This window comes from Dromiciops gliroides, chromosome 1 (assembly GCF_019393635.1).
Source record: "Dromiciops gliroides isolate mDroGli1 chromosome 1, mDroGli1.pri, whole genome shotgun sequence".
NCBI lineage: Eukaryota > Metazoa > Chordata > Mammalia > Microbiotheria > Microbiotheriidae > Dromiciops > Dromiciops gliroides.
This window is the reverse complement of record NC_057861.1, coordinates 759,411,190-759,430,379: the sequence shown is the minus strand read 5'-3', so window position 1 is coordinate 759,430,379 and position 19,190 is coordinate 759,411,190. Positions and strand designations below refer to the sequence as shown.

At 42.2% G+C, this 19,190-nt stretch overlaps 1 protein-coding gene across 1 annotated transcript in view; it reads right to left on the bottom strand.

Annotated features, from left to right (window-relative positions):
* AOAH (acyloxyacyl hydrolase) overlaps window positions 1–19,190 on the bottom strand; it is a 113,242-nt gene that overhangs the window by 74,763 nt on the left and 19,289 nt on the right. Inside the window, exons 4-5 of the mRNA XM_043964531.1 lie at window positions 16,399–16,465; window positions 9,041–9,140 (exon numbers count right to left, since the gene is read on the bottom strand). Coding sequence (XP_043820466.1) covers window positions 9,041–9,140; window positions 16,399–16,465 — 167 coding nt within the window. The remainder of the gene's footprint in view (window positions 1–9,040; window positions 9,141–16,398; window positions 16,466–19,190) is intronic.

Here is a 19,190-nt window from a genome sequence, read left to right as displayed (position 1 = left end):
TAATTAAGAGAGGAAAGGGAACTGGGAAAGGCTTCCCAGGGAAGTCAGTAGACTAGAAGCCCCGTTAGAATGTGTCCCCCCACCCCAGTTTAGTGTGGCTGGGGTGGGGGGAGAGGTTGGGATCCTTATGGTGCCTGGAATCTGCATTTCCTCATCTTGTCCAGGCTGCCCTCAGCAATAGAACAAGATTAACTAAGGCTCAGACTCATCCGTCCTATGGGGGAAACATCCCTCTGCCCTCCTTGGAGGCTTCAATTCAATGCAACAAAGATTTTCAAGTACGTGGCTCAGCACCTTTGTCAGCTTCAAGGGAGAAAATGTTCAGTCACTGCAGTTCTCAAAGGCTGGATGCCCATGGATGGCACTGTGTCCTTATCCTTATTCCTTTTGCTCCAGTTACCTCCCAGATACAGAATCCATTTCAAAAGGCAGCGCCCCTCCTGTGGTCCTACCACAGCCTCCCTCCCTCCCTCCCTCCCTCCTTCCTTCCTTCCTTCCTTCCTTCCTTCCTTCCTTCCTTCCTTCCTTCCTTCCTTCCTTCCTTCCTTCCTTCCTTCCTTCCTTCCTTCCTTCCTTCCTTCCTTCCTTCCTTCCTTCTCACATCTCCAACTGGCTTTCAGATATTGGGCTATTAATCATATATAGTTCACAAATATGCGGGAATCAAGTGAAATAATAGAGCAAAGTACTCAGCAAACCTTATGGCGCGATGTAAAGTGAGCATTAGGGCCACCAGCTCTTAAACATTAGGTGAGCATGTGTTAAATGCCTACTACATACCAGGCAGTCTACCATGCAGATGTGAAGAAGAAATGAAAGTCCCTGATCCAAAGAGTCTGCATTCTGGCAGACACGGAGAGAAGGGGAAAGAGGGTACAGATCTTAACTTGCTCTAACCAGAAGAAATCCAAGATCAAATCTCAGAACTGGAAGGTAGCACAGGGGCCACCTATCTCAAACTTGAACAAAAATTTTCTCTATAGTGAACTGACAAGTGCTCATCCAACCTCTTGTGGGGGTGGGGGGTGGGGGAGTTAGGGCGAGGGCAGCTCTTGTTGGAGGGAGCTCTGTCTTCGCCTCCAGCCTTCATTGGCCTCTTTTCCATTTCTCCCCATTGCTTAGGGTTTTGCCTTCTGGGGAGCAATTAATAAACTCCCACCAAAATGAGAACAGGTTGGGTTGTATTTTGCTGAGTCTCCTAAAGGTGTCTCTATTTGATTGTACCCTAAGTACTTTTTTTTTTTTTTTTGCAGGGCAATGAGGGTTAAGTGACTTGCCTAGGGTCACACAGCTAGTTAAGTGTCAAGTATCTGAGGCTGGATTTGAACTCAGGTGCTCCTGAATCCAAGGCCAGTGTTTTATCCACTGCGCCACCTAGCTGCCCCCAACCTAAATACTTTTTAAAGAGATGACTTGTCACCTACTTAGAGTCCACTGCTAACTTCCCATTTGCATTACTGAGCCATTGGCCCTAATAATTATCCACTACCAGGCAAGATTCCCTAAACATTTACAGATAGCCTCTCATTTCCAGATGTGGGACTTCAATCTTCAGTTAGTCTCCCTGAAATGGCTTGCTGAAAAAGAATGGACACGAGCCTAGCAGTTGGAAACACACATGCACCACAGTCATACACGCTCACTTACACACACACACACTCACACTTACTCACACTCACTCTCACACACAGGCACCCTACACATATTCATGGTATATGTAAGTCTCTGAATAGCCTAAAACCAATTTAATTGATTATTAAAGCCCTTCCTATTTGTATTCTGTTAGGATTATTTCCCCTCTCAAAGCCTCAGTTTCCTCATCTGAAAAAAGAATATAACGACACTCCCCACATTTGTCTTTCATAATTGCAGGGCATTTGACAGGGCAGGTGCTTTCATCCTCAAACTCTGCTACAGTTTCTGTCTTTCTGTCCAAAAATGGGGAACTGAAGTGTTCCCAGAAGCCACTGCTCGGAGCCATCCTGTGCCACTGTCTTGTTCTGTCCTCTCTCTCCTCTCTATCATTTGCCTCCTCTTCTATTTGTTCCTTCTCTCTTATGGGGACGGTCAGTGCTCCACCCCCACAGTGACTCTCAAGGCTAAGTCGACACTGACAGCTTGACACACTTCACTCATGTTCTGGGCTATTTCAGGACCATCCAGGGCTGGAGCCAGCATCGGGTCTTCCATTTCCAGACCAAGCTTGTGATTTCCTGACAACTTGTCAAGGCAAAGCAGAAGGTCGAGCCAGAATGGAGAAAGGAGATGTCCCTGACTGGAGGATTTGACAGCACCGATGCTTGTCTTTCCCTTGACTGATTTGTCTTCCCAGAGGCTTGGCGGTAGGAAAGCAGACTCGTGCTCTATCCCAAGTTCCTTGGGAGGAAAGAGGCTGAGCAAACACGAGCGATGGATGATGAGCGTCTGGGACTGTAGCTGAAAAGCCACCATGTCCCCATTGGCTTCGTGCTCTCGTCTACACTGTTATTCGTCACGAATGTCCTCCTCAGTTTTTTTCCTATAGAGCCACGAGCTGGAAGTCACCAAGCTTCCATTGCTGTGAGTATGCAATAGTTTATCTTACTGGCTGACATTCTAACAGTGCCTTAAGGTTTGCAAAGAATTGTATACATATTACGTCATGGGAGCCTCACATCATAGCTCCAAGAAGCAGAGAGTGCTAATGTGACTTTTCCCATTTGACAGATGAAGAAAAGGAGGCACACAGAGACAGCATGGAAAGAGCGATGGACTTGGGTTCAAGTCTTGGCTCTACTATATGCTATGTGTATGACCTTGGGCAAGTCACTCAACGTCCCTAGAGGGGACTGGGCCAGTCAGTCTCTGTGGTCTAAGGTCTTTGACTGTGAATAGCCTGAGAGGGCTTTATTTCACTCTGGGTGTGGTCTAAGGTCTTTGACTGTGAATAGCCTGAGAGGGCTTTATTTCACTCTGGGTGTGGTCTAAGGTCTTAGACGGTGAATAGTCTGAGAGGGCTTTATTTCACTCTGGGATAGTCTGGGTTTTTGTGGTTCAACCCTCAGTCTCAGAGTTTCTATTCATCAGTCAGCGAATGCCAATGCGCCCTTGCTGTTTCTCTCTGCTTCTTATGGAAGCAGCATGGATCCAGTCCTGTCCTTCCCTTCCCCCGTTTCTGCACACACTTGTTTGAATTCCACAGCATTCGGATTGACAGTACTTAGGTGCTCACTCGCTACACACCCAGACACGGACAATGACCTGGTGGTTGCTTGGTCCCAGGTGGGTGGAGGGTATAACCCTCTTGCAATATGGGCTCTCACCTCGAGCCAACAGGTCTCTCCTGGCAGCAGAAATGCAAGGGTGACTCAAGGCGGAGGAGAAGAGCACAGAGCTTGTAGGAAGCCTTCTTAAATGAGCTTGGACCCTGATTGGGGTTAAAATGGTGGGCATGCAGTCTAGTCTGGGTGTCCACACTATTGCTACATGCCCTGTGATGGAGCCATCCACTTAAGACAGTGCTGGAGAAGCCCTCACCGTGTAGTCCAACCCTGAAGCTTGGACTAAGATTTTCCAGGAAGGGCCTTGACAAGCTGGGGTCAGTCCAGAGGGGGCAGCTGGGGTGAGAGGAGGGCCCTAAGTCCTACCACGTGAACATCTGTGGCTTAGGCCATCCCTCCACAACAAAGGACCATGTGAGCTAACAGGGCCCTCAGAGGTCAACTTGTCTGACTCTTTCATGATAGAGATAAGAAAGCTGAGACACAGGAGGTGAAACTACTTACTTAGGGCTCTGCAGGTAGGAAGTTGTAGAGCTGGGATTAAATGCAGCTTTTCTGACTCTAAATGCAGCCCTCTCTCCGTGACATCACACTCCTGCCTCAGTTCACTCAACTCTTCATTCAACCTTCCCTTGAAAGACTCCCAGTGTTGGTGAGCTCACCACCTTTTGGCACAACCCATTCTATCTCTGGGCAGTGTTAACGTTAGGAATTGGCTCCTCTGTGGCATCAACTCGATGGGCCCAGTCCTGGGACTGAACAGAACCAGGCTCATTGCTCCTTGTGGTACATGGAGATGACGGGTCCTTGGCCGCTCCTGTGCCCTGCTCAAGTCTTCTCTCCTCTAGGCTCAAGATCCTCCAGTTCTTCAACTGCTGTCACTTAGACTCAAGGCCCTTCCCCTCTTCTGGGCATTCCCCTGGATGGAGGCCAGCTTCCTTAGGTCCTGCCCAGGCCACAGTCCTTGGAACCAAGTGCAGCTCCTTAGTAACTTGTCAATGGTTTTCTCTGCCTAGGGTTGGACATGAGTGGATCTACTTCCCATTTTGTCTAATTAGGTATTTTCTGGTTTTGTCGGTGTTCTCCTTCTCTGGCATTTTTAGGTGCACTATCATATACTGAACTCTGATACTTTACAAATTTGGGGGTTGCTTCGATCTTCCTTCTTCATTTGTAATTTTGGTAATTAACATTTTCTTTCTTCTTTTTCTTATCATGTTTCCTAAATACACACTGATTTTCTGGGTATTTTCCAGGTCTATCCCTTGGTTTTCGATAGCAATTCGATGGTTCTTTTATTTTCCATTTTATTAATTTTTGGACTAATATTGATAGTTTCTCCTTTTCTGTCTTTTGGCATATCACTCTCCTTATTTTCTGATTTCTTTAAATGCAGGCTCAATTAATCGAGTTTCTCCCTCTTTTAATAAATTCAGGCCATCCTCTAAGTACTACTTTGTGTCCTATGAATTTAGGTGGTGTAGTGATCTAATGCTGGGCCTGGAGTCAGGAACTTATCTTCAGAGGTTCAAATCTGGCCCAGAAACTCACTAGCTATGTGACCCTAGCTTAGTCACTTCACCCTTTTGGTCTCAGTTTCCTCATCTGTAAAATGATCTGGGGAAGGAAGTGGCAGACCACTCCAGGAGCTTTGCCAAGAAAATCCCAAAAGGGGTCACTCAGAGTTGGACATGACTGAAAACCACTCAACAATGACAACAAATGAACTTTGGTGCATTCTACTTGCATCAGCACTGAAGTCATCTGGTCTGGCTTCGATTATTTGCGCGATTGTCTTTGGTTGGTTCTCTGATACCTTCAGGTCAGCTTGTCTCGGTTTCCTTCTAGACTGATTGTGCTGTGGCATGTCAAAGGAGGGTTTCTTATTTCTATTTTTCGACATTCAATGAGCAATTTTCTACATCCTTGAACATGATCTTTTGGGTGATTATCTCATGCTATTGATTAAGTCTCTATTGATGCATGTATTTATGATGTGTATTAGAGAAGGAATATGGTGGGGTAGACAGAGAGCCAGCTGGCCTTGGAGCCAAGAAGATCTAGGTTGTAGTCTCACTTCTGCTGTGGACTGGCTCGGTGACAGAAGAGTCATTAAACCTTTCATTTCTCTCTAGGAAACCCTCAAGACTGTCTGTTTCAGAGATGAGGCTGACCTGCATTGGTGGAAGGAGCTCTCTTATCTGGGAGTTCTCTGTAGTAATGGAGTCATGGGTTCAGTCAATAGGTCAAGTTGAAGCAACAAGTATCTATGAAATACCTGCTGGGGCCAGGCAATGTGCTCAGCTCTATCCCCATGATGGGTACATGAATGTGTGTAGTCCCTGTTTTTCCATTAAGTTCTTTCCACATGTCTATTAATTCCAGAGGGTTTTTTTGAGCACTCTCTTGAATTCTGTGGAGACTTCAGTCTATTTATATCCACTTCACAATTGTTAAATTTAGCTTCACTAAATTTTTTATTCATTTTGTCAGAAGAGGGTAACAGTTTCTTATTTTACTATCCACCTTTTGTTTGATCTATCATACTTGGATATAGGGATGGTTTAATCTTCTCCCTTATTAATTTTCCACAGATTTCTTTTTTCAAGATTGTGGGCTTTTCCTTTATAAATGTGACTATACGTCTATGTTTAAAATAGATGTTCGTTCATTATCCATGGGGCCTTTTCACCCTGCAGGTTCCTGGAGGACAAGACCTAGCATTTGCCTCTCTCTGAATCCTCAGTGCTTATCATAGTGCTTGGCACATAGTAGGTGCTTTGTAAATGGTTATTGACTGTGGACTACATGGGCTTTATTATCCAGTGATACTGACCGCCCTGCCCAGGATGCTCCAGCTATGACTGGGCACTTTCTCTGGTTGTTCCCCCCCACCCCTTCCGGCTTCCTTCAAGTCCCATCTTCTGCAGGATGGGTTTGCTGGTCTTCCTTACTGTAAGCACCTCTCAACTCAGATTTCCTACCTTCTGTCTGTTTTGCATGCACACAGTTGTCTGCATAGTGCCTCTCCAATTAGACTGGAGCTCCTTGAGGACAGGGGCAGGGTGGTTTTTTGGGGTTGCTTCTACTTTGTGTTCCCAGCACAGTGCTTGGCACAGAGAAAGCACCTAGTATGTGCTCATGGCTGCTTGATGCTTAGTCAGACAGGCTCAGTCAATCCCCTCCCGAATGTCTTCGGGTGTCTTGTCCTCTCTATTGAAATGAGATTCTTTCTCAGGTCATTTGTGGTATCAAAGCCCTAAAGTCTCCTCCAGACTTCAGACTGATTCAGTGATAAGTAAAGGCTTGGCAATTGGATGCGTGGCTGGACACAAGCAAATTCGAGATTGTCCCTGATCTTGCTTGGCTTGGTCCAAATCCCTAATCCTTCTATTCGAATTTAGAATGCTTTCTCTTGTTCTGGGTCAGGGGGTGGGGGTGGGGGTGGGGGGTTGATTAGCATTCCTCATCAGGTAATTAATTTCCATTTTGGAGTTCTGAACCACTGATATTTGGGAAGGGTGTTTAGACATATGCTGGGCAGTGCAGACATGTCCGTCTGGGGTCAACAACTCTGTGGAGATGAGCAAAGGAGACAGAAATTCAACCCTCCCCACTGCTGTCCACACCGTGTTTACCCTCATTTCTTGTCCTGAATGGTCTCTGACATAAGATGACAGTCTCATCTCCTTCATCTAAGAGCATGTTTATCCCCTTGTAACTGTCTCCACACTAAATACCCCTGTGTATCAGCAGTGCTTGGCCCCCAAAGTCTCCCAAAGGTGGCACATGACCAATTATCCTTGATGTGGGGGATGTGTTCCCAGGATGCCCAGGGTCCCCACTTCATAGGAGACATGCTACTGGCTGCTTGAGTGGCCACTGGGCCAGTGCTAGGCAGGACTGGATTGTGATCACCACCCTTCCCCCACACTACTAGTAATGGAAGCTGGCTGATCCCTTAATTCGAACACAGGACTTCAGACAGATTTTTCTCATGAGTTTCAGACCAAGTCTAGGAAGAGGGTTCTGCAGGTATTCTCCTCTGTGTCACCCCCGACTCAACTCTGACTGAGCATGATGGAGACTCACAGCCAGATAGGGAAGTGGAGGTGGGGACCTACAAGGGATGAATGGTGAATAGGAAGGGGGAGGGAGGAACAAATGGAACTGTGATGAAATAATGGGATTTAGCACATACTCAAAGACCCACCTGGAGATTAATCTAGACTGATTGAATCAAGTGAGTGTGATTGACTGCTGATTAAGCCTACTTCAAGTTAATTGGATTGTAATCTCACCTGGCTTTCCCTTAAGAAGGTATTGTTCTCAGAAACTAGACTGTGAACTCAATTTGAGAACACCTTCAAAGACAATGGATTTGGATGACGCCAACCAATCACCTTGAAGCAGTGTGTAAGAACCGCCTCTGTTCCAGATCTATAAAAAGCTTCCATAAACAGTTTGCTAAGGAGTTCCTGATTAAAGCAGGCTCGTGGAGGAGGACTTCAGGGAGAACCCAACCAGGCTGGAACTCTAGGCTAGGTAGGACTTCTTTTTCTTAACTCCTTGTGAATACCTCTATGCTTTAATAAATGTTTAATGCCTAAAGACTGGTGCTGAAGCTTCTGATTTAAGGTGACCACAATTTAGATTTTAAACATCACTGAACCCTACCAGTGGCATTGTGTGTTTCCTCTAAGCCTGGGCAGGATGGATCTGATACTCAGGTGGGAGAACAGCCCCCTCCCCCAAACCCAAATAAACAAATCTCCACCGTAACAGACACAGTTAAAGTCAACAAGCCTCTGCTGGGGGCTTACTACATGCCAGACACTGCATTAAGCACTGAGGAGACAACAGAGGGCAGAAAAGCATGGTCCCTGCCCTCAGGGGGCTTACATTCTAGTGCCATGCCTCTCTTGGAAGGGATCCATCTAGAGCCCCAGCAAATGGCTGGAGAGTTCCCAGAGAACAGAGGCCCTGCATTAATGCCTTTCACCTCACTGTTGAGAGTATTGGAGAGGACCTCTGATGGGAATGTACCCATCACCTCTGGTCTGGATCATAGCAGCCCAGCTGCTAAGCTGCTAGTCCTCCCTGCCTCGAGACTCCCCACTTCAGTACATTCTACATCTGCTGCCAAAGGCACTTTCCTGAAGTGCAAATATGACCAGGTTACTCCTCTACTCAACCAGCTACACTTGCTCCCTATTGCCTCTAGAATCAAGAGTGAATTCCTTTGTTGGCTTTGAAAAGGAATCTTACCCAATCTGGCCCCATTTTATGCTTATGTGAAAATCACTCCCCCTCTTACATATGGGAGTGCATTCAGAGTGGCCACTTATGAGACCCAAGTGGAAATCTCATTTGCTTCATGTTTGTGCTGTATGTATTTGTATATGTACTTGTCTCCCCTACCTCAACATCAGCCCATTGTGAGTAGGGATAGTTTCATTTTTTTGTACTTGTTTTCTTAGCATCTAGCATGGTGCTGGGCATATACTAGGTGCTTAATAAATGCTTGCTTGATCACTGGGGCCAAAGTGCCTGCCTGCTATGTCTGTTCCATCCTCCATCAGGAGTCAAAGACTGCTTAATTTATTTTTTTCTCTTTGTATCCCCAGCACCTTGTACATAATTAGAGCTTAATCAATGCTCATTAATTGAATGAGTCAAATTCCCATTCTGCCAAATAATTAAAGCCCAACAGTTCTTTCTAGCATTTATCAGATAATTCCAGGTATTCAGGGGGTAGAGGTAGATGAAAAACCACTCACCTGGGGAGTGTGGTAGAGGTGGCAAAGAGGCTGCCCAGCCTTCTCTTTACAAAATTGAAGGGCATGACAGACCACATCTGCATTCATCTTCAAGCTAAGCCTATAGGGAAATGGAGCAAAAGAAAGGTCAGGAACATTTCCCTTGCTGCAAAGAGTAGAAGCTACTAGAACAGAAAAGTAAGCACCCAGAATCAATTCTACTGCCCTGAGCTCATTTCTATTTGGCCTTTGAATTTACCCAGCAGGGCTTTGGGGGCCAGGAGATTGTCTGCCATATTGTTCTAAGCAGTGTTTAAAATGAGTCCACGGGGTAGAAGTGCTGAGCTTTGTACTCAGCATCAGATTCAAGCTCTCCAGCACTGGGGTGGGTCCTTTCCAAAAGGATGATAAACAAAACTAAGCTGGGTTAAATTAACTATGAGGTCATTCTATAGGGACCCAGTTTTGTTACTTTCTGAATTCATACCAAGAGAGCACTTAGAGAGTTTGATACTTCTAGGTTCTTCTCCTAGGCATCATTTAAGCCTTTTTGGTTTTAAATTTAAGACATTTCTCCTTCTTATGAATTAAATTTAAATATTAATTAATTGAATCAAAATATTCATGAATATAAGACTGAGGCTGATTGAGTAAATCAATCCAGTCATCTCACCCCACTTAGAATAAGTGAGAAGTTGCCTTGTTGCCTTAATGAAGTGAGAACAATTTGCCTTCATCAATCCATCCATCCATCCTAGGTTTTAGACTAAATCCAAGAAATCCTTGAACAACTCTAGTCCTTGACTGAGTTGGAAGAAGCACCAGAGTTGGAGGATGCTCAAGACTCCTGCTTAGAAGGGCTGAAGAAACTTGGCCATGACCTAGGGATCATCTACAAAGTAGCAAGTGAATTGAGAAGTGGAGCTATTCCCAAGACTGGGGTGAGGGGAATATCCTAGTTAAACCCTAAGGTGGAGCAGCTTTAAGGAGAAGGAGGGGCCATAGCTCTGGCCTTGGCTTCTTTGTCCCTCTGTAGCCCCCTTCGGCCAGAGGGCAACCTTCTGAGCTTCAGAGGGTCTGGAGGATCTTAGACTTCTCATTTTCCCATCAGTGTCCGGTCAGTGTTCTGGGACCAGAGGACAACAGCATCAGATTTGGAAGCCAATGACAGACAGGACATAAACTTTTGACTTCACAAAGAGTCCAACAAAGAAGTTATAGTGTGGTTGAGGGGAACTTTTTTTTTTTGGTGGGGCAATAAGGGTTAAGTGACTTGCCCAGGGTCACACAGCTAGTAAGTGTCACGTGTCTGAGGCTGGATTTGAACTCAGGACCTCCTGACTCCAGGGTCAGTGCTTTATCCACTGCACCACCTAGGTGCTTCAAAGGGGAACTTCTGAAGGGAAGAAAAAAGAATGGCAGCATCCAGGAGCTGTGAGCTACCCCTTTGCCCCATGAAATTTCTGAGCTGCCCACTTTCTCCTGGATTCTAAGGAATGGTGGGAGAATGTATCATAGACTTTTTTGGGGGGATGTCTTATGCTGACTATACCACTTTAGGAAATTCCCCTTTCTAAAAGCTAATTTGAGTTTGCCCCAAAAAGAAAATATATTGTGAGGATATAAACAACGAGGCTGCAGATGGAATGGAGGTCTTATCCTGAGGACACTTTGGAAAATGCTGGTTGGTTACACAAACAAAACCAATACAGCCAAAATTAGAAGGAAAGCAGAAAAATGGGAACAATTTTTACAGCAAATTTCTCTGATAATGGCCTCATGCCTCAAATATGTAGAAAACTGAGTCAAATTTATAAGAATATGAGTCATTCTCCAATGTTTAAATGGTCAAAGAATATGAACAGGCAGTTTTCAGATAAAGAAACCAAAGCTATGCATAGACATGAAAAAATGCTCTAAATCGCTATTGATTGGAGAAATGCACATTAACACACCTCACACCTATCAGATCATCTAATGTGACAGAAAAGGAAAATGGCAAATGTTGGAGAGGATGTGGGAAAACTGGTTTCTACAACAGCAGCTTTTCTTTGCATTTAAAAATTAAATTATATAGCATGCTCATCTGGAGACCATATATATATATATATATATATATATATGAGCTATCATTTTTGTGACCTGTTACAGAAAAACCTTACAGTGTTTTCATATATGCCTAAAAATTGTTACCCTACAAAAATACTGTATGGATGTGTAATGAGTCATTAACTCTGAAAAGGTATTTTTAAATCATCTTTCATCATTTAATATCTATATTCAAGTACAAAACGACCTCCCAGGGTTTAGAATATGTCCCTTCAAGAATTCTAGGTCTCCAGACTGGAATTTATTGCTCTGAAGAAGAAAATGAAAATGTCCACAAAACAGAGCCTTTTTTATGAAAGATCACAGGAAGAGACACAAGTCCAGATTCCAGGATGGCCTCTCATGGGCCCCAGACAGTCTCTCTCAGAAAGATGAGGTTGTCAGGGGCTCAGGGCCAGGAGCAGCCATTAGACTCATACCCCTCCCAGAGACAGGCAGCCCTGGCCCTGGATGTGGAAAAATTAAGACACTGATGCACTGTTCGTGGAGTTGTGAACTGAGTCAACAATTTTGGAGAGCAATTTGGAGCTACAAAAAAGGGTTGTAAAACTGGGCACACCCTTTGACCCAGCAATGCTATTACCAAATCTGTATCCCAAAATGATCATAAAAAGGGAAAAAGACCTGCATGTACAAAAATATTCATAGCAGTTCTTTTTGTGGTGGTAAAGATTTGGAAATTGAGAGAATGTCCATCTTTTGGGGAATGGCTAAACAAGTTTTGAAATATGATTGTGATGGACTACTACTATGCTATAAGGAATGAAAAGCAGGATGTTCTCAGAAAAACCTGGAAAGATTTACATGAACTGATGCTAAGTGAAGTGATCAGAACCATGAGAACATTGTACATAGTAACAGAAATATTGTAAGTATAATCAGCTGGGAAAGATGTAGTTACTTTGATCAAGACAATGATCCAAGACAGTTCTGAAGGACTTATGATGAAAAGTTCTATCCTCCTCCAGAGAAAGAACTGATAGAGTCTGAATTCAAATAGAAGCACACTGTTTTTTAAAAACTATTTTTTTGGGGGATGGAGCCAAGATGGTGGAGGAAAGGCTGTGGCTCTCCCTGCTCCCAACAAACCCGTCCACAAACTCCGAAAATCATGCTATATGACGACTTCTAGAGCAGCATAACCCACAAAAGAATAGAGTGAGACTATTTTCCAGCCAAAGAGGGGTTAATTAGGTGACTGGAATCACCTGCTGTTTGGGCTGAGAAAGGAGTGTAAGAGCATCACAGAACCAGCCCTGGGCAGGTCACGCCTCTAGAACCTCGTAATCTTTATCTATTTCTTCTGAAGCTTGGCTAGAGGACTGGTGAGGAGGTCCAGCAGTTGGGGGGAATAGCTGAGGTCTCTGCTGGAACTGGGGTGAGGTGCCCATGTTCTGAACCAGCAAGCAAACTCTAGGGACAGTCATGCAGTGGGGGAGGGGCACAGGCACATCAAGCTTCTGACCATAGAGAATCAGATTTCAATCAGACATCTGTTTCTGGATCAAAGAGAAAGTGGGTCACGGTTACTTATAGGCCAGGCAGGCTGAGAACAAGCCCAATCACCCCCTGGGCCATGCTGTAGCTTGGGACAGTGAGTCCTGGAATCAGTGCTACATGTTAAGGAGTTAAAAGTCAAGAAATAGGTGGTCAAGATGAGTAGGCAGAGAAAACAGCAGACCATAGAAATCACCTTTGGGGGAAAGGTAGACCAGAATACACCCTCAGAGGAAGATAATAACAAAGTTAAAGCTCCTGCATCCAAAGTTTTGAAGAAAAATATCTATTGGTCTCAGGCCATGGAAGTGCTCAAAAAGGACTTTGAAGAGAAAGTAAAAGAGATACAGTGAAGATTTAGAGAGGTAGAGGGGAAAATAGAAAGAGAAATGAGAGTGATGCAGGAAAGTCATGAGAAAAAAGTCAACAGTTTAAAAAGCCAAATGGAAAAGGAGATACAAAAACTCTCTGAAGAAATAATTGCCTAAGAATTAAGATTGAACAAATGGAAGCTAGTGACTTTATGAGAAACCAAGACACAATAAAATAAATACAAATGAATAAAAAATAGAGGGCAATATGAACTATCTCCTTGGAAAAACAGCTGATATGGAAAATAGATCCAGGAGAGATCATTTAAAAACCATTGGACTATCTGAAAACCATGATCAAAATAAGAGTTTAGACATCATCTTCCAAGAACTTGTCAGGGAAAATTACCCTGATATTCTAGAAGCAGTGGGTAAAATAGAAATGGGAAGAATTCACTGATCATCTCCATAAAGAGATCCCAAAAGGAAAATTTCCAGGGATAGTATAGCCAAATGCCACATATCCCAGGTCAAGGAGAAAATACTGCAAGCAGCTAGAAAAAGGAATCCAAATACTGTGGAGCTACAGTAAAGATAACACAAGATCTAGCAGCTTCTACATAAAACTATTTTTTCTAGTTTTTTTTTTTTGGTTTGTGTTTTCTTTCACAACATGACTAATATAGAAAATTTTTTGCAAGACTGCACATGTATAACTTTTATCAGATTGCTTATCTTCTCAATGAGGGGGGAGAAGAAAGGTGAGAAAGAACTTGGAACTCAAAATTGTTAAAAACAAAGGTTAAAATTGGTTTTATAACTGTGTATACCCTTTGACCCAGCAATACCACTACTAGGTCCATATCCCAAAGAGATCATAAAAAAGGGAAAAGGACCCACATGTACAAAAATATTTATAGCATCTTTTTTTGTGATGTCAAAGAATTGGAATTTTAGGGGATGTCCATCAATTGGGGAATGGCTAAAGAAGTTGTGGTATATGAATATAATGGAATACTATTGTGCTTTACGAATGTAATGAAATACTATTCTGCTGTAAGAAATGATGAGCAATTCAACTACTCATGTATAACTTATATTGAATTGCTTGAGTTCTTGGGTGGCGTGAGGAAGGAGGGACAAAGAGAATTTGGAACACAAAGTTTAAAAGAATTGATGTCAAAATCTGTTTTACATGTAATTTGGGAAAATAAAACTTCTAAATAAAAATAAAGAAATGATGAGCAGATGGATTTCAGAAAAACTTGGAAAGACTTACATGAACTGATGCTGAGTGAAATGAGCAGAACCAAAAGAACACTGTACAAAGTATCAACAAAATTGTATGATGACCAACTGTGATAGACTTAGCTCTTCTTAGCAATACAATGATCAAAAACAATGTGGAAAGACTTATGATGGAAAATGTTCTCCCCATCCAGAAAAATAACTATGGAGTCTGAATGCAAATTAAACCATAGCATTTTCACTTTTTTTTTCTTTCTTGTGGTTATTTCCTTTTGTTCTTATTCTTCTCTCACAACATGACTAATGTGGAAATATGTTTGACATGGTGGTAATGTATGTATAATTTATATGAGATTTCTCACTGGCTTGGGGAGGGGGGGAGGGAAGGAGAAAAATTTGGAACTAAAAATCTTACAAAAATGAATGTTGAAAACTATCTTTATATGTAATTGAAGACAATAAAATACTATTTTAAAATTGTGTTTACATGTAATTGGGAAAAATGAAATATTAAAATTTTTTAAAAAACCAAATGTTGGTTGGGCCTCAGGCTCTGATGGGAAGAGATTGCTGCATACCCCATACCTTTCTTCATCAGTATTACATAGGCAAAATTCCACTGTGCCAATCGACCTGCACGGCAGATATCCAGGGGAGAGTCACTCTTTCCTCCAGGCTGCTGGGACCAACTAGCCTAGGGAGACATCTGACCTATTTTGGCTGAGCTATGGCCCCTTGGGTAGGAGTGCCTTGGGAGAGGGAGGTTGGGTCAATCCTCCCTAACCGTCTCTGTATTCTCTATGTTACCTGTATCTTAGAGATATCATTTTGCTTGCCTTTTTGATGGGTAGGGGAGAGGTTGGAGGGAGGGAGAGAATTTGGAACTAAAAATAAGTACTTTTAACAAGAAAAAAATCATTTCTCAAATTTCATAGCACCTCAATTTGCAAATACTTTATCTCTTATTTGCATACTTGATAATAATTAATATACTACTTTGAAATATTTTATCATCATTATTCTTATTAAAAATGTCAAGCCCAAGATTTCCAGTTGCCCTACTTAGCTGACAGGTCTTTTATAAGAAGAAGACATAGTGGTTAGTTAGATATAGGGGTTAGAAGATATAGGTGGCACAGTGGATAAAGCACTGGCCCTGGATTCAGGAGGACCTGAGTTCAAATTTGGCCATAGACACTTGGCACTTACTAGCTGTGTGACCATGGGCAAGTCACTTAACCCTCATTGCCCCACAAAAAAAGAAGATAGAGGAATGTCAAATGGACCTTGATCAACATAATGGAATGATTAGTAGAGATGTCGATCATGTGTCAACAGGGGAGAAAGGCAAGATCTACTTCAGAAAGTGCACGTGATTATGGTCATTTTCAGGTAAAATTAAAGTGTCCTTCTTTCCTGGGCATGTCTTAGTAGCACTGTGGAGTTAACTGGATGAATGAGCTATGAGATCTTAGGATCATGAAAAAGTAAGTTTCCAACAGTTAACACGTAAATAAAAATACACAAAATAGCGCAATGAAGGCTCACATCATAGACTTCACAGCTGAAAGGTCTGGACACCCAGAGACAACAATAGTGATAGTGAGACCTTGTTTTTAAAGACTGTTAGAGAAAAATACCATACCCCATCTGTTAACCCCTCTGTAGGAGTACTCTGATTCTTATAGTCTTAAATATTAACTCTATGCAAATCTACAACTTTGTTGTTTCCAGTTCAATAGGGAAGTCAGTCCATTTGCAGATGGGCATGGCCTTGACTGTCCAAGTGAGTCATGGACAAAGGTATAGAGGTGGAGAGAAGGAAAATAAGAGAATAGGAAAATAAATCAGAGCAGGAGGAGAAAATGTATAACAAGGATCAGGTAAAGAAGAATAGATGACAAGAAGATGTGAGTGAAGAGTTAGAAATATGGACAAGTAAACCTGACTTGCCAATGGCTGGAAGGCATTTTGTTTGTGAAAATTCTTATTACAAAATTTAATGGCTCCATGGGTGGAACCTGAACCAAATTTCCATGTTGTTTAGCTCAAGGTGGGCATTTGCTTGAACAAGACAAACAATGCCCCAAGTTTCAGCTTTTCTCTTCTTTACTGAGCAGATCAAGCTGGAAATACCCACTCCCTTTTCTTGTCTGCACCCCCTCTCCTCTCCTGGCAAGTTCATTTCATTGACATGGTTCCATTTATACTCACATTTTGATGATGTCTGGCCCAAGCACTTCTGCCGTGAGATAGCAGATGCTTTTCAGGAACAGCTTTTCTGCAAAAATGCAAGAAATCTCTCAGTTACAATCAGTTCAACCCCACAATGTATGTGTGTATGTATGTATGTATAAGTATATACGTATGTTAAAATTAATTTATTTTATACCAAGAGTCCATCAAATATTCCTATCAAAACTTATAATCATTGTATAGGGTAAATACTTTAACAAATGATTCTGGTGCAGTTATAATAACAATTCCTTCATGAATTGGTTACAGTCTAAGTAGATTTTCTATGCAACAGACATCATTCCTAACATATATCTAGGTAACAATGTTTTTGCTAACTTTCAATCCTGAGCATTTTCTAGGATTACTAATAAAACATAGCAAACCTTTAAAATAACTGTATCATCTCAGACACTGGGTGAAGGGACTGGATTAATTCAGCCTGGAGTAGAGATGACTTGAAGGAGTGTATATTTCTGTGTGTATGTGTGACATGACATCCATCTTCAAGTATGTGAGGTGAAGGAGGTCCTAGACTGGTCCTTATTGGTCCTTAAGGGTAGAACCAGATCAGTGGATGGAAATTATAAACAGTGACTTTAGGTAAGGGAAGGCATTTGGAAAATTTGCTAATATGAGTGTTGCCCCAAGGATTGCATGGAATGTGCTGTCTTTGCAACTTTCTTTTTTAAAAAAAATTAATATTTTATTTTCCCCAAATTACATCTAAAACCAATTTTTAACATTTGTTTTCTGAAAAAAAAGAAGTTTCACATTTTCTCTCTCCCTGCTTCCCCTCCTTCACTGAGAAAGCAAGCGATTTGATATAGGTTATATATGTGCAGTCATGCAAAACATATTTCCAGGGGGCAGCCAGATGGCTTGGTGGATAAAACACCAGCCTTGAATTCATGAGGACCTGAGTTCAAATCCGACCTCAGACACTTGACACTTACTAGCTGTGTGACCCTGGGCAAGTCACTTAACCCTTATTGCCCTGGGGGGGATAAAAAACATATTTTCATATTAGTCAAGAAAAATAAAGTTTTAAGAAGTATGTTTTGATCTGCACTCAAACTCCATCAATTCTTTCTCTGGAGGTGAATGGAATTTTTATTTTTTTATCATAAATCCTTCGGAATTGCCTTGGCTCATTGTATTGCTGAGAATAGCTAAGTCATTCACAGTTGATCGTCATGCAATATTGTTGTTACTGTGTACAATGTTCTCCTGGTTCTGCTCACTTCACTTTGCATCTGTTTACATGTCTTTCCAGGTTTTTCTGAAAGCATCCTGTTCATCATTTCTTATATTACAATAGTATTCCATCACAATCATATGACACAACTTGATCAGCCATTTCCCAATTGATGGGCATCTCAATTTCCAAATTTTTGCCTCCACTAAAAGAGCTGCTATAAATATTTTTGTACATATAAGTTATTTTCCTTTTTAAAAAAATCTCTTTGGGCTATAGACCTAGTAGTAGTATTGGAGGGTCAAAGAATATGCACATATATTTATATATATAGGTATATATACATATGTATATATGTGTACAATATGTTTTATAAGCATGTGTGTATATACACATAAATACACATGTATATACTCCTGAGGAACAAAAGGGTGGTAAAAAGTTTTAACAATCGGTTAGCGATAATGGAGAGACGCCAGTTTTTTTAAGGACCACCCTTTCGGGGAGGAGACCAACGGCATGAACTACGCACACCAGTCCTCCTGCTGAGCACTCACCTTCCGGGGTGCGGGCTTAAAAGGCAAGGAGAGAACGGAAGTGGGGCCTTTTTTCCTGCTCTGCTGGTCCCCTGACTGCGCTGCACAGACAGAAGCTGACTGGAGTTTGACTTGGTCCGGCTCGCGGTTAGCAGCACGTGCTTGACTTGGTCTCTCTCTCTCTCCCCAAAGGTGGCCTTGGGCTTTCAGTGAGTTTTATATGGAATATAGACTAAGCTTAGACTTCAGACTATTTGTTTTGTATTTCTACTTTCCTATCCCTCTAATCAACATCACCTGGTAACTACCACACAATAAAGCTCTAACTAGAAAACCAGAAGCTTCTTCCATTTACTAGTCTGGGAGATAAATTAAGGGAAAGGTTAAAGAGGGGAGATTTATGATCTAATATCCAATTTTAAATCTCACAATACACATGCATACATGCATACATATTACAGCCCATTGGGTGTAGTTCTGGTGTATTTTTGTTTTTGTTTTTTGCAGGGCAATGAGGGTTAAGTAACTTGCCCAGGGTCACACAGCTAGGAAGTGTCAAGTGTCTGAGGTCAAATTTGAACTCAGGTCCTCCTGAATCCAAGGCCACTGCTTTATCCACTGCTCCACCTAGTGGCCCCAGTTGGGTGTAGTTCTGAATTGTTCTCCAGAATGGTTGAATCAGTTCACAACTTGACCAACAATGCATTAGTGACCCAATTTTCCCACATCCTCTCCAGCATTTGTCATTTCCCTTTTCTGTCATATTAGCCACTCTGATAGGTGTGAGGTGGTACCTCAGAGTTGTTTTAATTTGCATTTCTCTAATCAAAGTGATTTTAAGCATTTTCCCATATGAGTATATATAAGCTTTGATTACTTTGAAGATTGTCTGTTTGTGTCCTTTGATCATTTATCAATTGGGACTAGCTCTTATTCATATATATTAAAAATTTTATTTTATTTTATTTTTATTTTTGCGAGGCAATGGGGGTTAAGTGATTTGCCCAGGGTCACCCAGCTAGGAAGTGTCAAGTGTC